The 24067-nt window shown below is 38.7% G+C and overlaps 3 protein-coding genes across 5 annotated transcripts in view; 2 read left to right on the top strand and 1 right to left on the bottom strand.

Moving 5' to 3' along the window:
- The window catches only part of LOC116328691 (E3 ubiquitin-protein ligase TRIM9), a 62073-nt gene extending 56697 nt beyond the window's left edge, over positions 1-5376 (top strand). The window contains exon 11 of the mRNA XM_039598800.1: positions 199-5376. Within this exon, the coding sequence (XP_039454734.1) occupies positions 199-246 (48 nt within the window). The 3' untranslated portion in view covers positions 247-5376. The remainder of the gene's footprint in view (positions 1-198) is intronic.
- Positions 5377-5513: 137 nt separating this feature from the next.
- On the bottom strand, positions 5514-11254 carry c15h1orf131 (chromosome 15 C1orf131 homolog). Of its 2 annotated transcripts, XM_031750530.2 has the most exons (9): positions 11037-11254; positions 9400-9576; positions 9189-9280; positions 8220-8279; positions 7938-8033; positions 7760-7846; positions 7636-7670; positions 7318-7437; positions 5514-5786 (listed from the first exon to the last, which is right to left on the bottom strand). In XM_031750530.2, exons 1-9 carry the CDS (start codon positions 11119-11121, stop codon positions 5783-5785), a joined length of 756 nt encoding a protein of 251 aa, XP_031606390.1. In that variant the 5' UTR covers positions 11122-11254; the 3' UTR covers positions 5514-5782. The 2 variants fall into 2 exon arrangements, with proteins under 2 accessions (XP_031606390.1, XP_031606391.1); XM_031750531.2 differs by lacking the exon at positions 5514-5786 and having other exon boundaries at positions 7314-7437.
- A 27-nt stretch (positions 11255-11281) lies between these two features.
- On the top strand, positions 11282-22630 carry gnpat (glyceronephosphate O-acyltransferase). Of its 2 annotated transcripts, none has more exons than XM_031750524.2 (17): positions 11282-11455; positions 13053-13244; positions 13980-14156; positions 14234-14363; positions 14508-14635; positions 14761-14836; positions 15029-15180; positions 15577-15707; positions 16152-16390; positions 16879-16977; positions 17360-17533; positions 18400-18479; positions 18582-18722; positions 19167-19260; positions 19366-19459; positions 19798-19862; positions 19954-22630. In XM_031750524.2, exons 1-17 carry the CDS (start codon positions 11432-11434, stop codon positions 19995-19997), a joined length of 2040 nt encoding a protein of 679 aa, XP_031606384.1. In that variant the 5' UTR covers positions 11282-11431; the 3' UTR covers positions 19998-22630. The 2 variants fall into 2 exon arrangements, with proteins under 2 accessions (XP_031606384.1, XP_031606383.1); XM_031750523.2 differs by having other exon boundaries at positions 17357-17533.
- Positions 22631-24067: the final 1437 nt, after the last annotated feature.

The raw sequence follows: 24067 nt of genomic DNA, 5'->3' as shown, positions 1-24067 counted from the left end.
TGTGCTGATAGAAGTGAATGATTCCTAACCCATGAGTTCAGATTACTGTGTGTTCCAAAGGTAAACAAATGTGTCTTCTCCAAACCAAATTTCACATGAAATAGATGCAGTGGCGCTTTTATGTGCCCACTCTGATCTCTAAAATCACTGCCTCATTTGTACTGATTTTATTGAGTGTTTTTTCCGTTTCTCTTTCAGGTGACATTACTGACAGGCCTGGAAGTTCCAAAGAATATCAAACAGTAAGAGCTCCCTCCTTACTCTGAGCGTGCCCTGGATACAAACCAATGATGTCATGTCCAGTACTGTCAGATGGGATCTGTTCCTCTCCCATCCTTCTCAAGTTGACCCTTAACCTGGACAATCTTCATCTCCACGACTTTTTAGACAAGTGAAAAGTTGGCTATAAATGTAATGATTAAAGCTTGGCGATGTCACTGCAGAGATGGCTGGAGGGCCATACTTTTTCCCACTGCCCAGTTTATTTTTCTCAAAGATACAAGCAACACTGACATTCTCTATATTCCAGCTTGCACAGTTTATGTTATTTTAAACAATCTGGGCTGAACTCCGCCCCTTAAAGACTTTTATATTGTGCAGGAAAGATCATTCTGAGTTGAAAAATAAAGAAAAAAGTAGACCACAAGCAACACAGTTTTTAGGAGGTGAAAAAAAAAAAACCTGAGAGAAATGATTCAGCAGTGCTTTTTGTTGCTCTGCTTCTCTCTCAGGTGTGTTTACAGCCGAGATGAACACAAGTCATTTGTAGGAGTTGTGTAGTGGCACCATGGGTTTTTTCTCTCATAAAATATTTAAAAGCGAAACTCTTGCTTCACACTTTCATCTCAGTGTTGACTCCAACAGCACTGCCTTCTCTGTGATTTCTTATCTGTGGTAAGGAATCTGACAGCCATCTTAAAGCTTCCCTCATGATCGACTCTCTTTGTCATGCAAAGTGGCGCAAAGATCGTCTGATAGTGTTGTCAGAACGGTTTACATATTGAGGTCAGTCTGAGAAGGATGGAACTTAATTCTATTTCATTTTTCAGTAATCTGACAGATCTACCGAGCCAGGGGTGTATTATTTTGAAGAATTCAATTCTGGTGCCTTCTTTTGGGGAAAACTATTTTAACGTGACCTGGCACAGGCTTTTTATGGTAAAATTGAGTTAAATACGTCCTTTTTTTCTGCACTCAGAAGTTCTTTTAGATAAGATTGTTTTGCACCTTGAAAACACTGCATTAACCAGGCTTGGGCAATATATATATATATATATATATGTATTTTTTAACAGTTGTCTCACTTTTTATTGAAGTACACAGTACACAGTGTTTTGACCTAGACACTGAAAATTCAGCTGTACTGTATTATATAACTGTCATATAACCCCTAAGGACATGTGGATGTTAACCTGCAAGGAAAGATGTCTGTGGGTGCTAACATTGCTAATATTAGCCCAACTACTTTTAAACTAGTTGATTAGTCCAAATTTACTTTTTATTTATATAAACAAGGTTATTATTATATGTAGGTTAACCAATAAATTCACAGTCCCAAAAGCCTAGAGACCACCAGCCTTTTCTTTTCCTTATTTGTCTTAAAAACCTAAAACTCTAACATCAAAAAAGTTCCCACTAAGGTGCAGCAGATCCCCACATTTCAACATCTTTGGCAGTCAACTTTTGGACTCTACTAGAAACATTAAAATGATTGCACCACTTTGTATGACTTGATCCACTGGCCAGTGAGAAACATTACTGTGGTATTTAATAAATCATGCGGCCATGCAATTTGCATACTGAAACAAACCTATTTGCCTGCAGGGGCATCTCAGACTCAAAGAACGTTTTTGACTCTGACAGATCATTGTCAGAAAATGCTCAAACGAAGTGGAATTGAGTCAAACCTTAATTTTCTTTGATTTACAATTTACATATAAAATAATACACCCCCAGTCAATGAGAAAAGTATGGTCGTCTCAAGAACATTTCATTCTGTGCTCATCTCTCAGTCTCACTGCAGAATCTCAAGATGCTTTCAGACACCTTTTATCTGTGGCCCTGAACGTTATCTTTTAAAGTCACATCAGGTAAAGCTACATAAGCTGCTACATTTATCATCAGGGACTAGATATGGCAGCCTATAGAGGACAGTAGCTTCAACCAGACCACTGTGACTCAGGACATGAGACACTGTATAAAGTACATAGGTATAAGTACTCTGTTTATGTATGTTTTATCAGTTCATGCAGCTGAGAATGGAAGAATTCATTAATTGAGGTTATTTAATCTTTAATTTGTTTATATCTGAGCCATTTTTGTTCCCTATAATAATGTGAGTTTGAGAGGTAGACTGACATTACTACATTATCCTCAAACTGTAAATACTGATATGTGAGTTATGATTATAACATGTGACATTAAGCATGGATTCAAACAAGTTTACAAACTATCTGAAGCTGTATTGTAAATAGTGTACCGTTTGTCTTTGCAATGAGTGACCCTGAAACCAACCGCTATAACAGCTCGCCCCCTGCTGGTGAACGGTGGCGAGAACAAGATTAAGGCATCGCTCGACAAAACCTGCCGATATCCGTTTTCATGCTTTTAATCACAGACTTTTTAAAATGTGTCAGGATTTATGTTACTGTAAATCACAAACTATCTCATGATATTTGGACATTTAAACATAAAGTTTACATTAAAAGGGTTGAACATTTTACATTGACAAATTAGTGTAGCACTTGTATACTTACCGCACCCTCATTCTTTAAAATATACCACAGCAATGAACAGAAATAATGTGTAAGGTTAAGAATAACTGGTATTTTTACAGGAAATGATCAGGTCTATTTTGAATGCCTATTTTAAAAACATTTAGTTACTAGTAGAGATCTAGGGTTCTAAAATAAAGTAAATATCTTTATTTTTTCTTTATTTGGACTTTTTACTAAGTTTTTAGGAGGTAGAGATGGGATATTATATTTATTTTTAAATCAGCATTGATATTTTGAATGTTAAATTCTTTACATTTGCATTGCAGTATATCATATTTATAGGCATTTAATACACCTGGGCTATATAATTTTTTTCTGAGAATGGTCTCAAGGCAGCCACAAATAGTCAACTCATGACGTCGAATCAAATATAAATCCGTATATTATGATGTGTAATATGTACAGGGTGTCCAGAAGGGATTTATCACCAGTATCAACTCTATCTAATTTAATTTATATAGCACCAATTCAGAACAACAGTTGCCTCCAGGTAAAGGCTTTACACTATTACAGAAAGAACCCCAATGATCGCACGATGCCCTACGAGCAAACACTTGGCGGTACTGGAAGCAAGATCTCCCTTTTAACAGGAAGACTCAGGGTCAGGAAAGGTGCAGCCATCTGGTTGGACTGGTTGGGAGGTGACGAGAAACGGGGAAAAAAAGGAGCGCGTGAAAGGACAAAAGACTGACTATGGGAGAAGGAAAACAATTTAGTCACATGTACCCAGTCAACTGAATTAAATAGAATTCGGCTGAAGAAAATAAATAAAGAAAAAAAGGCCTCCATGGAGCGTTTTAAATCCTGCCAGCATTGTTTTGTGCCATTTGGTGTTTGCTGTTAACCCTTTTTTAATGTGGTGACAGCGTGGAGCCAGACTTCAATAGATTCAATAACATTTGTTTTAACATTGCATAACCACTGTGTAGCTTTAGATGGAGGGTAGTTTCAGTGGGAAGAAAATCTGAATCTGTGTGTTAATTATTCTAATATTGGGAACAGCAGTTTTGTGGCACTGTGCTGATGCCAGCCTAAAAATGTAGTTATTTTTGGTGGAAATGAGTAGAACCACACTGAGTTTGAGAAAGACACTAAGACACCAGTGGAAAGAGGCAATGCTTTGTCTGCCTGTTTTTCTTCTTCTTTTTGGAGCTACCTGCTAGAGCTCAATAAAGATGGTTGAACAGTGTAGGCTTTATAAGTTAATGAACCAGATCTTTTGAACTGAACCAAAAACAGAGCTAGTTATGTATACTTCAAGCAGATACAATAAGTAACTGCACCCGAGAGGCAAAAACAGCACTTTCACCAAGCTTGTTAGCAAAATCATGATAAGATCTATTTAAGTTTACATTTAAGTTACCATTCATCTGTAAGTGAAGATTTTTAACCCAAGTACTCTCCTTACTTAAATTGAACATACTTCCTTTGTAACATGAATACAGCGTTAGTGCAAATTTCAGAATTTAAAGCAGCTTACATCGGGGGTTTTTTTACCTGATGTGCCCCAGACTGCCAGCTTTCACCTAAGGGCTACATTTACATCATTTCTGGCTGCTCAGCTCTGACCTTGTTGCCACCTCCCACGCCAGATGCAAAAACCTGCCCTGAGGCTGACTTTGCTGTAACCAGGAATAGATTTCTAGACAAAAGTGAAATATCGTGTAACCAGCCTTCTGAAAAGTTTGGATGATTTGGGGTTATGTCTCTGTGGGCTGTATGGATGTCAAAATGATATTCAGGAAATCGTGACTGGAGGCAATTAAAGCCTCTGCTGAGGGGCTGAAATCACCCTGTTGTGTTAACATTTGGTTCCACATTTTCTTGCCTAAAAATCACTTAAAACATTATTATGTCACAGAAACGAACAAAAAACAAATCTTGCATATTAAAATATTCACACTGCAGTCACTTCTGTCCAGACGTATTTGTAAGAGTTCTTGTATGAAATGTCCCTTTACCCAACACTTACCCACCCATGAATGTGACATATTTTACCAATTTAATTTTAATGGTATGGTGCTGGGAATTACACTAGTATTATTAGATGATTATGTTTGAAAAAGTAGAGGAAAAAATGTAATTTATTTACTCTATAAAGTATTTATAAATATTTAATTATGTATTTTCTTTTGTTTAATATCCTCTTGAATGGCTACTAATATGGTCTGTGTTTGACCAGTAAGGATTGCAAGTCGAAAACAGCCCGTGTCTGTAAAATATTTTCTGAATAAAGGAGATGTGCTTACAGCTTCAAACGTGTGACATGCTGCAGATGAGCTTCATGTTTTCCTCTTGTTGAACTGTATATACAACAACAAAAAGGCTGCTTCAAGAAAACTGTGTGAGAAACTGTGACCTCACCCAGCTGCACACTGCCAACTCAAAGGTCTTGTTTCATCATAGTGTCGCGAAACCCCAACTTTCATGTTTTCCCTTTAACAAAATGGAAACGACTGCAAGGGATGGTTTATATGGGAGAAAAACTGTAAGATCATTCTGCTTTCTCATGGTCCATCCAGCGTGTACACGTGCGTTTCTTCTTGAAAACTTCTGCCAAGACTTTACTTGTGTGTAATTTTTTAATTATTAGGCCCACCTGCCCTGTTATGATCCCGTCCCCTTCCTGCCAATGTAAATGTTTTGTACAACTACATTTCAGTTTGTAAATGAGAAATGCATTGCAATTACATACTTTTAAAAATGTCAGTGTACAACACAAGATACAGAAATGTCTCTTTTTTGTCATTTATAAAAACAAAATAAATAAACTGTGATGGAAGATGATTTGACAGTATTCAGTCTCCAGTTATGTGCTTTAAGACTTGTCCAGATGCACAGTCGAAGTCCACTTCAAAGATCAATCCACTCGATGTCTGACTCAGTAGTCACCAGTAACACCATCCCTCCCAGACAGTGACATGTTATCAGGAAATGTATATTGTGTCCACTTCCTCTCCATAACATGCTGGTATGCATTTTCCATTCTGTAGGATTCAAATCCCTCACCTGCAAAACAAAGAAAATAAATCTGTACTTTATAACCAGATGTTTAACCACAGCTTTTTACCCTTTAAATTGTTTAATATCTTGAAAATCCACTTTAATAGGATCATTAGCAGTAGCAGCTCCTGAGTACAATCAACAGTGGGGCAGACATTGGCTCCGGTGCTGAATTGCTAACCACACCCATATTTATTGTGACATCTGTCGGCAGCTACATTAAAAAACTTTAATCATATTGCAATTAATGATTACTACAATATGAATCTGTCTGCAAGCAGCAACAGATTTTCTTTCAATATGGTTTACCGGATATAGTGCTATAGATGAATGTCACAAGTGACTGAAAAGTCTGTCTTATCCACTATACACAACACCAACTATCGAGGTATAATACAAAGAATAGGCACTTTTCTTTTTAGCAGGTTATTTAGTCTTGACTATTGGATAAACAACACAAAAGGTTTTATGTGCAAATTTATCAATCACAGATTTATTGAAATCAGGAATGTCGTGCTTCAGTTGCTTTTCAATTGACGGCATTGTCAGCGCCCTTAGTCTGTCCTGCGTCCTGGTATTTATGAGAAATGTCTTGAGTCGTTTGAGTGTGTAAAAGCATCATTCAGACTTTGTGGTCATCATGGGTTCAGTGATCAGAATGCAAAGCAGCTTCAAAGTTTAGGAAAACACATCCTATAAGTTGTTTTTATTAAAGGGCTCAAACATGCGCTGCTACACATCCTGAAGTCAGGGTTTTCATATATGAGTGAGAGCTCTGTTTGCAGCTGCAATTTATTCAACATTGAATATGCATTAACTGCCTTCCCTAGTTCTGCTGTTGGGATGCGGACTAATATGAGAGCTAACAGTTCTGCCCCTCTGTTACTCCTGCTTGCAGTTCAGATAACTGACGACAGAGCAACATGATGAATACAAGGACACGTGGGTGTTGACTTGACCTGCCCCAAACCTCCAAATTTGCCATTAAATTGAGAAAAACACAAAATTACTTTCAGATAAAAATGATCAAAACAGTATACAAAACATAAATAATAAATTTAAAGGCAAGTAATTAAATATTAATCATATTTAAGGACTGATTTATAACACAGCAGAGAAGTACTGATTCTGTTATTCCTAGCTTCAGAGCAGACGAACTCTGGCTGGTTTTCTGTTAGTGTTTGCTTCTCTCTTATGCTCTACACGTCTTTTATGGTATCACCATAACTGACACATCGTTCTCAGAGAGCAAAACTATTAAATATTTATTTTAGCGCAGGCCATAAAGTACAGGGAAAAAACTCAAACACCACTGATTCTGCATCAGCGTGTTAAAACACGTATACACTGAGAATTTGCCCCTTTTTACAGTTATCAATCGGAAAGAGATTCGGAAGCCACTGAAAATCTCATTCAGGGCTGTATCCTGAACATTCAGGGGGCCAGCAGCCAGTTTGATTTAAATACACTGAAAGACTGTTAAACAGTTTGCTTTTAGACATCATCCTCTGTTTTGGTCATTTCCTATTTTCCTCACTTGTTGCCTTTGATCTTCTGGATCTCCTTGGAGCTGAGGATCAGCATGCCGTTCTTGAAGCGGCCCACCTGACCAGAGGGGGCTGCGCCAGGACCCGAGGGTACAGTTGTCTTCCTGTTTCTGACAGAGCAGCAGAAGCAAACACAGGTTGGAGACACAGAAATTAGTATAACAGTATATTTTCATATTTAATTACTAATTTTTGGAGGGTTAGGATGAATTCTATGATTAGAAAGTATTTCATTAACACTAATTAAAGTACATAATTAAGGTAAAGAATCAATGATATTTAAGAAAGGCGTGATTTTATTCACCTACCTCTGTTTACTCTTCTTCTTCTTTTTCTTCAGACCCTAAAAAGAAATAATGCATGCTACAATAAGAACAGCAAATAGAAGTAATTTTCCTATAAGTGTAACTGGACTGAAAGTGCAGGTCGTACCAGCTGAGCTTCCTCCTGTTCCTTCTCTTTCTTCTCTTTGATTTGCTGCTGAAGCATCTTATAGTTCACATATTCCTTTTTAGGAGGCTGATGGAGACATTAAATACATGAAAATTGGGCCATAAAAAAATCTGCTCTACAGCAAAATCTAAAAGTTGGATGCAAATGTTGCTCTTACTCTGGCTCCCAACATGACCGCCCTGTCCTGTTCAAAAACACGCTGCTCCTCCTTCTTATAGCCTGTAATTCCAAACCGATGGACTTCCAGACGAGCCTGACACCAGCACACAAATACATTAAAAGCCCCAAAAAATCATGTAGATATGAAGAGCTACATGATTGGTAATTATATTTTTCGGAGAACAATAATCTACAGCTATATATGAACAAAACATGGATTTCAATCTTGTTAAGAAGCAATAACAAAGTAAATTGAAGTAAACTGTGGTGAAACCATCACCTTTTCCAAATTGAGTTCTCCTAGCTGGTCGCTTTGCTCCTTTTCTGCTACGTGAAGGGCCTGGAAGGGATGACAGCAGAAACCCAAAGGCAATGAAGACGGGAGGAAAAGGAAAGTGATGAGAATCATTTGTGACAGGGGGATCTTTAAAGGAGGTTTGCTGGAGGTCAAACAGTAGGATTTAGCAGGTTTCATAGTATCAACTGGAAAACAAGTTTCCAAGATGAAAATGCTGTAAAATGAACTGCGACAGCTCCTTAAAAAAAATGGTGCCTGTGCTAGACAAGAGGACATGACTGCATTTCCTATTAAGCCTGTTGGCACAGAAGCCACTGCTGCTGATCTTTCTATAGGTAGCATCCATAACTCTATTTCTAATCTACTCTTTCTGCACATTTACCCCCCCAAAATTGACAGAAACAAATTAAAACAGTTACAATTACGTTGTTAAAGGTAAAGGGTGGAGCGATCTACAGCGTTACAGCTTTAGAGCAGTGGCGATATGGACATTACCATTGTGCTCTTTTCCTGTTGTGCTATAAAAAAATACAATAAAATTTTTAAAAAAGTGCAAACTGCACAAACAACAGTCTGCTGCTAACAGAACTGCAGCTTTGCAAATATCTGTACAGACAGCATGCTAATGCTAGGCCAGCTAAGAACCCAGAGTGGTGATGAAACTGAGTGAATGCTGAGCCAGCCCAGCAGCCAAAGCCTGATCTTCAACAGGTAAAAGTCACACGCATAGGCTCAGTTTCTACGTGTTCATGTTTCTAAAGAAGTAGTTAAGTAATCTACTTTTATGAAAAGTAACAAGAAAAATGTGTAATATGTGTAACGACTCCCAACACCGGTTGTTAGCTGGATACAAGATAATTTTTTTTTTGCACACCATCAACATGAACTGAACTATACCAGCCTCCAATCAAATATAGAGAGCCACAGTAAGCTCAAGTACAACAGACTTACAGGTGTTTTGTTGGGGTCTGGTGTTGACTTTTTTCTTTTCTTTGTGGGGTCTTGAAATGTGACTACCTCCACCTGGTTCACTTGCTGGAAGGCTAGAAAATGGGATGAATCAGATTAATGAGTAAAAAAAAAGAAAAGAAAGAAAACTTAATGACTCACAGACAAAAGTGGAATGACTGAGGGTGTTACATACTGTTGCTATGCTGCCTACCCGTTTGCTCAGCCTTTCGTTGTTGCTGCTGCTGCTGCTGAGCATCATGTTGCTCTGCTCTGTAGTCTTCAGTGTCACTGCATATATCCTTCACTGCAGGGAGCTCCTCTTCTTCCTCCCAACCTTCGCATCTTTTTCGTTTTTTCTTCTTCTGTGACTTCTTTTTTGGTCCTGATCCTACATCATCAATCAACAATATAATTCAGATTCCAGACCCTGTAACATTTTGTTTACATGACTTGGCCATGAACTCTGGTAAAGTCAGTAACACAAGAAAGTAGCAGACACCTGACTTTTAAAGTATAGGTAACTTTGCACTTCTATAGCTAAAGCTAAACTGAAACTAATGCAGTCCAGCAAAGCAGTATTAAAATAAATCTCTTCCTGCTATACTTCTATCTCAAATCACCCCCGACACTTGCCGTCACCGCTCCACCAGACCTGCTTGTGCCCTGTTGATTGATGCATTAATAATGACAATGTTCAGGATTTGCATTAACTTGATCCAAGGGTCATGATATAACTTTATGAAAATGTCGAGAATGCAGTTTGTGGTGCTGCTTAACTACATTGCATGAACTATATTTGTTTTTATCTAGACTGCACTACAGAGAAGAGGAATGAAAGTCAGTAGGAGTAAGACAGCATGCGTGTGTGAATGAGAGGGAGACAGATGTAACAGTGCAGACATAATAAGTTAAGGTAGTGAAGGTGGATCAGTTTTAAATATCTAGGTGCATAACAGTCAGTGCATAACAGAGGTGAAAAAGATGCAGGTAGGGTGGAGATGAGTGTCAGAGCTGATTTGTGACAGAAGGACAGCAGCATGAGTGAAAGCGAAGGTTTAAAAAACATTAGTGAGTCCTACTATGATGAAACAAAGAGACTAAGCTCGAGGTCGCAGAGCTAAAGCTGTTGAGCTTTTCACTGGGAGTGACCAGATTGGACAGTATTAGAGAGGAGTACATCAGAGGGACAGCTCAGGTTGAGCAGTTTGGAGACAAAATTCATGGATGTAGTGAACGAGGACATGCTTGTGTTGGTTGGTGTGAAAGATTATGATGCTAGAGGTAGCTGCGAGATGGAAGCTGTAGGGACCCCTACAGGAAGCAGCTGTCAGATGGAGAAGAAGCTTTTTATCAAGTTTCGACAGTTGACTTGTTTTATTTTTGCTTTTCGCGCTTTTTAATCTCGGTATGCGAATCTTAGTATTTACTGTATAATATAACACGCTCTCATTTACTTCTGTGGTTCATGTACATTAAAAACCACCAGTGTTGCTTTTCTGTGTTGTTTTATTCTAGCCGTGTGAAGCCCTTTGAGTTGCACGTTTATATGGATGGTGCAACATAAGCAAAGCTGAGCTGAGCTTTGTATACTAAGAGATTTTCCTGCCATTTATTGGTATAATGTTCATTTTAGGTGACAACTCAGTAAACAGCTAACGTTAGAGTAAGTATTCTGGCTAATACAACTAAACATGTAACATAGTTTAAAGATATGTTTCTTTTCCTTGCAAGTAGACTCATGAAACATAATATTATAACAAACGAGTAATAGAGCAAAGCTCAAACACAGTACCAGCCTTTAAAGTAGCCAGTAAAGCTAACATTAGCCAGCCAGCTAACCACACTTACCAAAGTCATAAAGCTTGTCCAAAACATGCTCCAGAAACAAGCTATCTTCGTCTTTATTCCCGTTTCTCTCGGACCCCATTTCCATCTAATATTATAAGCAAGTTAAGCGGAAAAATTGAGAGCCTAAGTCGCTAACTTGCTCGTTTGAATGACAACAGAGCGCACATGGTACATGCAGTGCAACCCGGCGTATTAGTCCTGTCCGGCCACCGTAGGTAAAAGAGGGAAGGGCAAAAATGCTGCCACGGAAATGCCACTTGTTAAATACGCCCATGTGAAGTTTTCAGGTGTTGTTACCAGCTAATAGTGTGATAAGAAGAGACAGGACCGTGCAAAATAAACGTGCACGTATTAAGTTCGCTGGATGTATCGCTCGTGTGTTTGTAAAGTGTGACATGGCCTCCAAAGCTGTTTATTCGGTAGGTATGCAGGTCTCAGCCAGCGGGCTAAGCTAGCTCAGCTCTCCGCCCTCGCACGGTGTCCACTATTTGACATTTGACATTTCATTCAAACGGTTTCGTGCTGAATTGTTCACGTCTGCAGCGACGCAGGCTTTAAACATGCGCTAATTTTGTGGTTAACGTGGGAAACAATACGTTTAACTAGAAGAATGTGTGGCGTGATTTCTTAGTGGTCGCTGGTGATTTAATTTAACGTTGCTGTGTTGTGTTTTGGATGTAGCTGGTTATGTTATTGGGAAAGTGTGTGTGTGTGTGTGTGTGTGTGTGTGTGTGTGTCTGTCTAGATTGGATCACTCTAATTTAGGTAACGAACTGATTTCCTATATCATGCCAGTTTCTTTGCTCATAACCCTGAAGTTTCAGCCTTCAAGCTTTCAGACAGAAGAAAAAATGTTTGGCCTCATGTTTTGTTTCCTATCGCAGTTCGAGTAGATTTAAGCGAAAACTACTTAACTTTGGAGTTGCACTAACCCTGTCAAAAGAAGAGCCCAGTGTCAAACTTGTATGAGGCAACAGTTGCGACAGTATTTCCTAATCCTGCTCCTCCTGGTACCAGTATCTGCTGGTTTCCTATTCAGTTTCACTGTGGGGGGGGGAAAATAATAAGCTACTCTCTCACGATTTGTGTGTATTGCCCTTTTAATCACAAGTGAACTTAATGCGTTGGTTTAACATAAAAAGCGTTGAAGACTCTAATAAAGCTTACTGTATTCAAGCCCCCCCTTTTTTAAATATAGCAGATATTACCCTATGGACTTTGTTACTTAAAACCAGTGACTGCTTTCAACATACTGGACCGGATGTGAGCATTAATGAAGCGTGTGGTGCTCTTAATTTTTAGTAAAAATGATTTTTAATGCCATATTTTTTTGCATATCTAAAAATTAGGCAACTAAAATAACTGTGGCATGTGTTTGTTCAAGCTTTGAAACGGAGCAGCTTTAAGTCTGTGCCAGTAACTTAGAGCCCTGATGTATTCATGCACATCAAAGTAAAATTGGCCTATTTTGAGAATGAAAATTACAATTCTTCTTTTTTTTCCCAGAGTTGGCTCAATTACAAAAAAAGTGTAGGTTTGTGTGATAATTTTGGCGTCCTTTCCAGCTTCACCCTTAGAGGGCAGTATTGCACTTTTTATTTCACAGTGGATATTTCTAAGTGCTGCTCATTGATTAAAGAGAACATGGATAGGAAATGAGATATGAGGTATTGTTTGAGCTTAAACTTTAACACAAGATTTCCAGCAGCAAAATTGACACTCCCTCAGTGGTCTCAAGAAATATTTTATGCTTAACAAAAATTTTGAATGTGGGGTTATGTGAATGTCACTTGTTTGTGTCAAAAATGCTGCAGCACAGGACAACAATTTTTACAATAAATGCTGATGTCGTGCATTGCATGCCACATCTGTTTGTACATTGCAAACATCTCAACTGTCAGTTTTTCACCTCTATAGGATTTTTCTGTGGTTGTCTTCACTGTCACTCATGTTATACAAGGGAGAACTGTGAGTAAAGCATGTTCTTAATAGTGTGCCCTGTCCCTTTCTTAATAGCATAGAGATCCTATGCTAAAGAAAAGAGATGACTTTGAGGATATGCTGGAGGAGAGGAGGAACTCCAGTGACTTGAGATACGCTCTCAAATGTTACACTCCTGTTCTTTACAAAGGACTGACTCCATGCAAAGTCAGTGAGCTGAAGCAAATGGTGCTGCAGTCTGATCAGCTGGGTTATGTCATCACTCAGGTAAATTGGCTTTCTGATTATACCTGGTGGATGTATTTTTCTCTTCAGTTCAGAAAATTACATTTCACAGTGAAAAATGTCTCATGCACTTTCCATTCTTTAACGCATTTATTTCAAGGATTTCTGCAACAAGAAAATTTGTGCAAGCGAGCTAAAGTAACAAGTTTTACACAGCGTTAGAGTTGAGCACAGACGGGTATGAAGGTCAGCACAGTTAACCACATAATAAAAGTGCTTCAGGAGACACCAACACCACAAACGCAGCTAAGAGGCCCAGTTTAGTGACTCAAATTACCTTAGGTTAAGTGCAGAAAACACACTTAACCTAATTGCAGCTACAGCCACCTGTGTCTGCAGCACTGACTTTAACTTTAAGCTTAAATCATGAAGATTGATCTGCTTTTTGAGCCCAGTGGCTATCAGAGGAAATGTAGTTTGTGCCATGCACTTTTTTAACTTAACACCAATACTAGCGTTCAAGCACAGCATGGTGTTTTATGACACAGTAGCAGGAAAATGGTTTCTGATTCATTTTGAAATATTACCTTATTTCATACAGTAAAAACTTCAAAGTCCAAAGTTTTCTCTCGAGTTTATAGACTAAGAAAATTGACCAAGAGGGACAAAAATCGTCCCGCATTCTCATTGTCAGAAATTTAAACACATTTAGGAAAAAAAAGTATAATTTGTTTTAACATGTCTTTGTTTGTAATTGATTTATTTTGAATTTTTGAGGTTTCTAAAGAGAAGGGCATGACATCAGATGAAGTCACTGGGGAGGCGGCAGCCATCTTGGAGGAGATGGCTCAACGCTTGCAGCTCAGCACGGTTCGCTTCTTCGCCTTCACTCTCTCCAAAGTCTTTAAAACCTTGTTCCGGAGCATCTGTATCAACGAAGAGGGCCTCCAGAGAGTGAGTGCAGGATGATGGCTCAGACAGTTACTCAAACTCGCACAGATGCACTTAACTTGTGCTTTCATTGTTGTTAGCTCCAGCAGGCCATTCACAACCACCCAGTAGTACTTCTGCCCAGTCACCGCAGCTACATGGACTTCTTGTTGATGTCGTACATCCTGTACACCTACGACCTGGCTCTACCTGTTATTGCTGCTGGCATGGGTAAGCAAAGGAATGAACAAGTGTGTGTATATGATGGGCTAGCAAATTATTAACTACACGTGTATCAGTGCTTGCTGTGTCACAGAGGTCTTAAAGATGGGTTTATAATACATCTTTGCACATGAACTTTGCATTTCTCTGCAGACTTCATGGGGATGAAGGTCGTTGGGGAGATGCTGCGGATGTCTGGAGCTTTCTTTATTCGGAGGTCTTTTGGTGGAGATAAGTTGTACTGGGCTGTCTTCTCTGAGTACGTCAAGATTATGCTTAAGGTGAGGAGGCAGCTTCATTAGGGTTTGTGATTTGGAATGAGTCACATTTTTTTTCTGTATTTTTTTTTTTTTGTTGTTTCTGTATTTCTATACCATTTATGTTCCTCTTTATCTCCTAACCTTAGAACGGATATGCACCAGTTGAATTTTTCCTAGAGGGCACCAGAAGCCGAACAGCCAAGTCTTTGACTCCAAAGTTGGGTAAGGCTCAGGTTTGAGCACAGATTATCTCTCCCAGGTTATTAGTGAAAAATGTAGATCTGAAGCTGTTTCTTTAAACATGTTGTAAAAGCGATATGGTTACAGATGATTTTCTAGGCGTGTGTCACCAGATCTTTATTCAGCAGTAAATGTACTTTTGGCACTTATCCTTGTCTGTGTGTCCTCCTCCAGGTCTGTTAAATATAGTGATGGACCCATTTCTTAAAGGAGAAGTGTTTGACATTAGCTTGGTCCCGGTGAGTATCAGCTATGAGAGGACTCTGGAGGAGGCGCTTTATGCCAGGGAGCTGCTGGGTGTGCCAAAACCCAAGGAGTCCACTTCAGTGAGTAACATGAGACCTGTTTACTGTGAACATAATATCGTTAATTCATAGTTATAGCAAAGCTGTTGAAATCAAAAGCTGTAGTTGGCAGTCTCGAGTGCAGAGAGTTATTTATTCTGGTATTTTGGAAGTGTAAAGCAGCTAGTCTGATTACTGGAGATCAAAGACATCATTTTTTTGTTTTTGACTGACTTGTGTTTCAAAGAAGAGTCTGAATGCAGATTTCACTTGCAGACGTGCCAACACATACTGTATGATAATAAAACGCAGAGCTGGTATCGGAAAATGGGTCACAGAGACTTGAGCTTGTTGAGTAACTGTAAGTGGGTCTTTCTTTGTCTTTAAAGACTTATTGTAAATCACTCTGTGCTCTTCTTCTTCTTGTCTCCTTTTTAGGGCCTGTTTAAAGCTAGAAAGATCCTCAGTGAAGACTACGGCAGTATCCACGTATACTTTGGCCAGCCCGTGTCTGTAAGAAGTTTAGCTGAAAGCAGAGTTAACCGCAGCCAGTTCAACCTGATACCAAGGTACTGTTTTAATTTAAATTCCATTTGTAGTCCAAAATAGCTCAAAGAGCTCTATTTTCCACTGATTTTAACTTTTAGTATTTTGTGAAAATGGCTCAAATCCAAGCCATAACTTGGCCCTGTGTCATTTGCTTGTCTTTTTCCTCATGCTTAAAAAATATTTAATATTTTGGACATTTTTGTATCTTCTGTAATTGAAAAGTTATAAAAATATTATTTCTATCTATCAATATCCGTGCTAGATATTTATAAAGTTTAGAATTTGGCCTCTTTCTTCTCATTTTAATGAGTGTCCTGTGGACAGTGCTCACATTTTCAAACCATCTCTCTCTTAGCTAACCATACACATTTTATATTTATTTAACTAAAGAAGTAGTTTTATGTTTAGGCTTATTACAGATGCAAAAATATAGTACTGACTAACTTTGTGCTTTTTGATTCCAGGCATATCCCCACGAGACCCAGTGAGGAAATCCTCAGCTTTGTGAATGACTCCGCCTACAGGCTGGTGCGAGCCCAGGAGGAGAACATGGTCCTGAAGCCTTGGGTCCTTCTGGCCTTCGTCCTGCTGCAGAAACAGGCGGCCGAGGAGAAGCAAGGGACGGCACTCGATGAGCTCACTGAACAAGCAGTGTGGCTCAGGGACCTCTCTCGGCAGTATGGAGCCTTCCTCCACTGGCCGGGTACCGTACAGCCCAGTTATCTGTTTTAGCGATAATGAAAACTCTACGTACTAAAGTGAGAGGACTAACCAGAGGCCAAATCGAACAATCTTGATATAAAGTTCATACAATCTTTTCATGGCTGTGTGCACATTGACACAGATACATGCAGTCCTCAGGCTGATGTTGGTAAGATAAGTAAAAGTTAAACATGGATAAACGCAGATTAAGAACAGATTAACATTAAGAAATACTCAAAACTGACATGAAAACATTTGTACAACAGTTTTATTTTCTTTTAGGTGAAGTGCAGTCAAGAGACTTGCACACATTCAGGCAGTTTTTAGGAACCTTGTAAAAACAAAACAAGATGGAGAGATGCAACCTTAAACATTAAGCGACAGGGGTAGAGCAATGCATAGGGATGATGTGATATTGATATGCAGCTCAAGAACGTCCCATCCATCCCATCTTTTTTCCCCTCATCTATGATTCTCTTGTTTTTTCAGACCACATACCTCCCTCAGAGGTTGTTTCCTCCAGTCTTTCCCTTCACCGAGGTCTGGTGAGGATCTCTGAGGGAAGAGTTCAGCTGGCGTTGGAACAAGGTTTGTTTTATCCCGGGTGTTTTTATTTCTCAATGTCCTTGTTCTTTTTTTTTTTCTTTTCTTTTTTTTTTTTTATCATCATAATATTAGCCCAGTCATAAAAACATGACCTAAAGACTACATTTAAATAATCTAGCTGTTACTCCGAGTCCAGTACAAATAATCTGCAAATGCAAACAAAACGGACTGCTTCTTTCTGGCTGGGAAAATAGATAAGAGGTGAGAAAGACAGAGGCCAGTCAACCACAGGAAAGGATGGCTAGATTTTTTTTTTTTTTTTTTTCCTTTTCTAATCTGACTCCACTTAAAATGCAGACAATTAACAACTGTTTACAAAAAGAGAAAACATAAGTAAATGAATGTTAATTTTCTCTTAAAGTAGGAGGTCAACAGGTGCCCGGAGAGACTCGCGGTGCCATTACTCCAGAAGAGGAGCTCCTAAACAAGGCAGTCGTCATACTCTCCTGCGCCTCCTACAGGAATCAGGCACTAAACGTCTTCATCCGACCGGCCCTGCTGGCCTCAGCCATCCACACTGCTGCCTCCAACCGGAAACGTAAGACTGCTGCAACTGTGCTGCTCTCAGCCTGCTCATACATTATGAGTGCAGGTAGAAATACAGGAAAAACAAGTAGTGCTACTGTTAGTTAGGGCACCACAGATTAAATCTACTTTATGTAAGAGGAAAATGGGAGCTAAGAGGTGACTGGTTTATCTCCAGAAAATTCATTTTCAGTTTTTCCAAGTAATTTTGTGCCAACTGAGCACAAGGTAAAAAAAAAATTAAACTTACTTATCTGATGTGAAGTCTACATTAGAGTCTATGGAGCTTTTTATATGGTATGATTTTTATTATCTTTTTTTTTTCTATTGTGAATCCATATTGCAAAGTTAAACTAACAATGAAAAAATGAAATCTAAACTCAGCTGGCAGCTAAGTGTCTTTAAAAATTCACTTAAATTCAGCCTGTTTATGCTGGCACATTTGCTATGATGCAGGTGTAACAGTGAAGTCGGACAAGTTCAAATACTGGGGTCAAAAGCAGTGGATGGTGCACAAGAGAGTACAGACAGGGAGGAGTGGGTGGAGATGATTGTCAGGTGTGATTTGCGATGGGAGGACGGCAACAAGAGTGAAAGGGAAGGTTCCCAAAATATTAGTGAGACCTACTATGATGAAACAAAGAGACAGGAGTCCAAGTTGAAGGTGGCAGGGGTAAAGATGTTGAGGTTTTCACTGGGAGTGACCAGAATGGACAAGATTAGAGAGGAGTGCGTCAGAGGGACAGCTCAGGTTAAGCTGTTTGGAGACAAAGTTAGAGAGGCGAGGCTAAGATGGGGGAGGGAATATGGAGAATACTGGGGATAGAGTGGGATGGAAGTGCATGATGTGCTGTGGTGACCCGTGTGTCTGTTTTCCAGAGGAGATCTACAACAGCTTCAGCTTCCTGAGAAACATGTTTTCCAATGAGTTCATTCTCTGTCCTGGAGCTACTGTACAGGTGAGACACATCTTCTCTGTGCTGGTGTACTCCAGATTAATTATGAATAAATTATTGTATGGTCAATGTGACATATTTCTCTCACCTCCTGTTGTCTGGCAGGACTTTGAGGAGGCCTGTTACCTGCTGGTGAAGACCGGAACTCTGCAAATAAACCAGCAGGAGGTTCTGATCACCGAGAGAGGGCACAGGACTTTGGCCTTCCTCACCAGTGTTCTCGATCCATTCTTACAAGGATACCAGGTGAGGGAGATGCATACACAGCGACACAGTGTAGTTTTCAACACGAGTTCGCTGGATCGTCTTTTGCATGTACAGAGTCAGTCCTGTATTATGATGTCAAGTGCATGACAATAGATCAAAGAGAAGCACAGTTTGGTTCAAATGATTAAAAAACATGAATTATCCCATTTGAAAGGAGAGATTTTTTTTAAATTTATAATTTTCTCATATATTTCATTTAAATAACAACGTACAGTATGATAAGAGGGACACCTCAATCTCAACCATATATATTTAAATTGTGTAATACACTGGGATATTTATAATTAGATCTGTTTGTATCTTAGAGCTATTTTGTTATATTTTGAAACTTTGTAACATACTTTAGATTTGTGCAGATGTCCTCTAGAGGGTGCTGTTGCCTCATCAGTCCTAACCGCTCCTTGTTTGCGTTTGTGGTGACAGGTGGTGTGTCGGTTCCTGTGTGAACAAGACGGTCTGACAGAAAAACAGTTTATTCCTGCTGTCCGGAAGTTCATCATCAAACATCTTCTCACAGGTTCTCTCCCAAAATGTTTCTTATTTCTGCTTGTGAGTTGTTATTTTCAAACATTCAGTACTCTATACCAATGATTACATGTTAAGTGCACATGTGTATTTCCAGGTAGATTAGGGTATATTGAAGTGTTGTCATCGGACCTCCAGAAGAATGCTCTGGCAGCTTTGATAAGACTCGGAACTGTGCAGAAAATCAAAGGGTATGTTGGTTTTACTCACCTGCATGTCCCATGCTTAGGTTTAGTTTCACTCTTTTCCTTTCATCCAAAAATATATTACCTCTCTTATCTCTGTTATCTGTCTGGCAGATGGTTTGGATTTTATTTGCTTTAGTGTTGATATCATTCCTGTAATTTCTACTTCCAGATCACAATGCCACTGCAGCATTGATTTTTAAGAAATGCGGGAGGCATCCCTTTAATATTGGATTATCCAGTGAACGCTATAAAGTGCCACAAGAACTACATTTTAATTAAGTCTTTTTTTTTTTTTTTTAGCCCCGAAAGTAACAACTATTGCTTCAATGTTTTTCCTTCAGAGGCGAGGAACAGGGGACTTTAAAACTCAACAAGGTGATGTTAAACTCCTTGGAAGACACTCTTGGTAAGAAATAAGCTGCAAGTTTGTGTCTAAATAACCAGATTGCATATTTGTTGGGTTTGCTTTAAAATACACATATTTTCTGTCCCTACAGGAGGAAAACTCCCCACTCAGAAATCTGTTGTAGCTCACCTCTAATTCAGCGACCCCTATTAGCCAAAGGGCATCGCGGACGGTCAGGGCGATGCAGCGATGTCGCTCTGCTCCACATGGTTTGTTACGAGTCGTCCTGGCCTACTTGCTGCTTTCTGTGAGAGATGGAACAAAAGAGTTGCCATCTGGAGACAGCTCAACCCTGCGTTTAGAGTTTTTCTTTAATTTCTTCTCTCCTTGCCTTTTTTCCAAAATGCTTCTTTTCCTTCTCAGATTCTCCTTTTAAAACCTTTTTTATGAATCTACATAAAACCACATGATGAGTAAAGCCTTTGAAGGTACACTGCTGAGCTTCTTTGGCTCATTCTGAATAACGGATCTTTTGCTTATGAGCGGCCTTGTGAAAGCTTCTGAATGTGCCATGTTCACTCGGCGTAGAGGCCATTCTCTGTTAATGCATTTGAAATGTGTTTCTAACTCTGAATGTGGCTTTTGTTTTCCTCACTTTGCTTTTTCATTCAAGCTTTACGTTTGTTAGCTGTTAGTCACTCTTATCCTTTTGAGCACTTTAACTAATGTATTCATGCTGTGTGGTGTGGACCTCTATCCCAGTTGTATGTCGTGGTGCTGGTTTCTTTGTTTTCTTGAATTTGGTGATTATGTATTTGAACTTTGGGTAAATATTTTAGTACCACATACTACCCGTCTACCCACCCGTCCTCAGGCCTTTTTGCCAACTCTCCAAACTACTTGGACAAGAAGTACATATGTCTTTGTTTACACAGTGGAGACACTGCTACAAGTCCAATGCCAGGGTCATCAAGTTGCCAAACTCCATATAAAATTGAATTTATACTCAAGTACTACCAGCTGTACCAAAGCCACAGGTTTGTGGGAAATAAATTCTTGAGTCTCGACTAGTTACTGAAGTTGCATCATAGTATAATTGAGTTTTAGTTATAGTATCTAAAAGGGGAATAATGTTCAGCCTTTATTTATATTTAAAGAAGTGATATGCACGTTTGTTCCTTACAAGGGAAGTAAGAAAATTCATAGAAGGAATTTTCAGAATATTTTCAGTGGCTTATTCAGGACTCAGGATTACACACAATTTGCATGGTGACATTTTTCAGTGTGTGTTTCTTAGTTTTTATTTTCTTTTTATAATTCAAGTTTTCGAGGTAAAACTAGATCATTTATTTTGTTGACAATTCAACAGCAGCAGATTTGAGTTCTTGCTGGAAAATGCTTTGGAGGCAAAGAAAAACGGTACAGATTGAGTTAAACTATGAGCAAAGCCAAACCAAATTTTATGGAAATTGCCATCTCTGTTACATTTGAGCTGCAACTTAACAAACGATAAACAAAGCTTTCAATGATCTTGTTTGTGTGCCTAATGTCAAAGATTCCTGCAATATTTAATGGAAAACAAAAAGTAGTACCCTATTTAGGTTTGAGTATAAGTAATGTACAAAAAAGGCAATAAAGAACTTGACAAATGTCAAAAAATATAGATTGGTGCTGTAGTAGTGGAATTGGAATAACTGTGAGCCTAAAAGTAAATTAGAAAAGGAAAAAATATAACATTGTGTAACATTGACAGCCAAAGTAATAAAACCTTGATATGCAAACGGCTTTCTATGATGCATAGAAAAGTTGTCCTTCTGAACCATAATGTAAAGGAAGACTTAAATGAGGACTCTGAAAAATGCACTGTAATAGCAAAAGTACTGGGCTACTTGCACATTACACCTACCTATACCAAGAAGCTCCTGGTGCACATGATTGTGCTGCTGTTAATGCCAGAGGAGGTTTGGATCTCAGTCAGCAGAGTGATGGTGTGATAACCCACATTGCTGTATTATGGTATGTGGTCTGCTGATTGTGGAATATGTAGGAGGAAAGAAATTTCACAAACAGACTTGTTTATCTGTGGCATCCCATTAAAGTACCACACTCATTCTTTTTCAAATGTTTGTAAGGGCAGACTGAATAACTGGATGGTTGATTTTAAATACCTGTGGCAAAACGCCTTACTTCAAAGATTAAGATGTGGGGCCCAATACTTTTGTCCATATATTGTCTGTCAGATTTCTGTGGTTTGGCAAAAAAAAAAAAAAAATCACAACATCTTCAAACTTTTCTGCACTAAAGTGTTTATTCAGCTTTATTTGTTTATCCATTGATCAGATGGTGAGCTTGTAAAACTTAAAGTGAACTTTAACCTAAAGAAAAGTTTATCATTTCATTACGCCGACAAAAGTTCAAGTTTATGTGTTCTGTGTTTGAATTGTTTTGCTTTCTCACTTCAATAACAGCTGTTACATAATGTCTAAAGATCAGATTTCTTTGTGTGCATTAACATTTAATAGCCACATTATTAGATACATTTATGAGATCCAATTTGAATCTATCACTTTTATGAAACTGGTCCTTTTTTAGCTTTTCTTAATGTTGTCATAATGCTAAATCTAGTTTATGTGTTGTATAGTTGTTTGCTGGGCTGCATTACTTTTAAGTATTCCTAAAATTTAGACCACAACATTCACTTAAACAGTATTGGATTGCATTAGACTGTACCTAATAATGTGGTAGGTCAGTGTACAAGGGCCTTTTAGTACTGAATGTACAGGCTGGTTAAATGGAAAAAGTATGTTAATAAAACCTTTTGAAATACAGTTCTCTTCTCTGAAATTGTCTCTTCTGTCGATAAACTGGGTTGCGGGGTGAAGATGATCCAACTGATTAACATTCACTCCATCATCATCATCCAACATCCAGTGTTTGGTGTGATAGTCGGTTCTCTTGTGGCTCAGATATTGAGAGAAACTCTTTGATCATACCTGATTAAAAGATCAAGTGAGCATATGTTATCATTGCTGATGTACTTCCATAAACTTTAATCTCAAAATGTTCGGCTTCTTTCTTTCGGTCTACAAATATCCCTGTGCAAATCTCAAGATGCATGACTTTGGCTACCAGTTCACATCGCTCTCATTGGTTGTTGAATTTTAAAAATCAAAATTTTACCAATATTCAGTTTTAAGCTACATTTGCACATGTATTTTAGACCTTTGAACAGTTTCTACCTATCACATAACCACTCCAATGGATACATTTGGACAATTTGGGCTTCAGTAATTTTGTCAAAGAATGCTTTGACATGCAGACCAGAGAAGCCAGGGATCAAACTGCTGACCTTTCCATTATTATAACCTCAACCCTCTGAAACCAAACAGAAGCTGCATGCATGTTTACTGAAAGTCTAATATCAAATGAACTTGACAGTGTCTGTTACTATGCCCACTCCCTAAAGTCCTGCCTTCTGCTCCTTAGAGCAAACTGTCTCTTGTTCACGTCATTGAAGTTCTTGTAATTGTTTTTTTTTTTTTTTTTTTTTTGCTTTTTTGCTGAGATCACTATTTCATATATGGTGTGCTGTATGCTAACAGGTTACCTCACAGCTCACATTCATTGATTTTACTGAAACAGCAGAGCACCTCATAATAAATATGTATTCTAAAAATCTGTTTTGCTCCACAATAAATATCAGCAGGGTAGAAATGACTTTTGAGAATTTTAAGGTCAGATACGTCTGACCAGATTTTAAGATTTGTCAATCACCTCTCAGAGCTAGAATAAACCTTGACTACTTTTGTTTGAAATGTTTTACAAAATCTTGCAGACACAGAACAATGTTGGCATTCATTTGGAGCGGTGCTTTTGATTTATCAGCTTGTTGCATAACTTTGCATGTCTGCTCTGGGCAGGTGTTAAATATCAGAAAGCGACTGTCTGCTGCATCTGGAAGAGATGCTGATGATAGTGGTGAGTTTAAATAAGATCAGTCAACGTAGCTGTGGGCGCTAAAACCAAAACAATAAGCAGGCGGACACTACAAAGCCCCACAAAGCTGAGGGGACTTGCACAGTCAGATGGCAATCTTAACAGAGGCAACTGTGCATAGTCACTTCATCCTTTGCTAACATGACGGTTGTTTAGAGCAGCTATAGAATCATCCATCCTTGTATCCATTTTCTTATGCTATTCCAATTCAGGGTTACAGTTGGACCAAAGCTTATCCCAGCTGTCACAGTGTGAGAGGCGGGGTCAAC

Source organism: Oreochromis aureus, linkage group 15, assembly GCF_013358895.1.
Source record: "Oreochromis aureus strain Israel breed Guangdong linkage group 15, ZZ_aureus, whole genome shotgun sequence".
NCBI classification, from domain to species: Eukaryota; Metazoa; Chordata; class Actinopteri; order Cichliformes; family Cichlidae; genus Oreochromis; species Oreochromis aureus.
Note: the sequence above shows the minus strand (reverse complement) of the source record. Positions and strands in the feature narration are given on the sequence as shown.

Bases quoted from the DNA above. Each gene is read 5' to 3' on its own strand.
- gnpat (XM_031750523.2), top strand. From the start codon at position 11,432: ATGGCCTCCAAAGCTGTTTATTCG. The intron at 17,534-18,399 runs GTAAGACTGCTG...TCTGTTTTCCAG, and splicing joins TGCTGCCTCCAACCGGAAAC to AGGAGATCTACAACAGCTTC. The intron at 18,723-19,166 runs GTGAGGGAGATG...TTGTGGTGACAG, and splicing joins CATTCTTACAAGGATACCAG to GTGGTGTGTCGGTTCCTGTG.
- c15h1orf131 (XM_031750530.2), bottom strand. From the start codon at position 11,121: ATGGAAATGGGGTCCGAGAGAAACGGGAATAAAGACGAAGATAGCTTG. The intron at 9,577-11,036 runs GTAAGTGTGGTT...TTGATGATGTAG, and splicing joins GGACAAGCTTTATGACTTTG to GATCAGGACCAAAAAAGAAG. The intron at 9,281-9,399 runs GTAGGCAGCATA...CCCATTTTCTAG, and splicing joins ACGAAAGGCTGAGCAAACGG to CCTTCCAGCAAGTGAACCAG.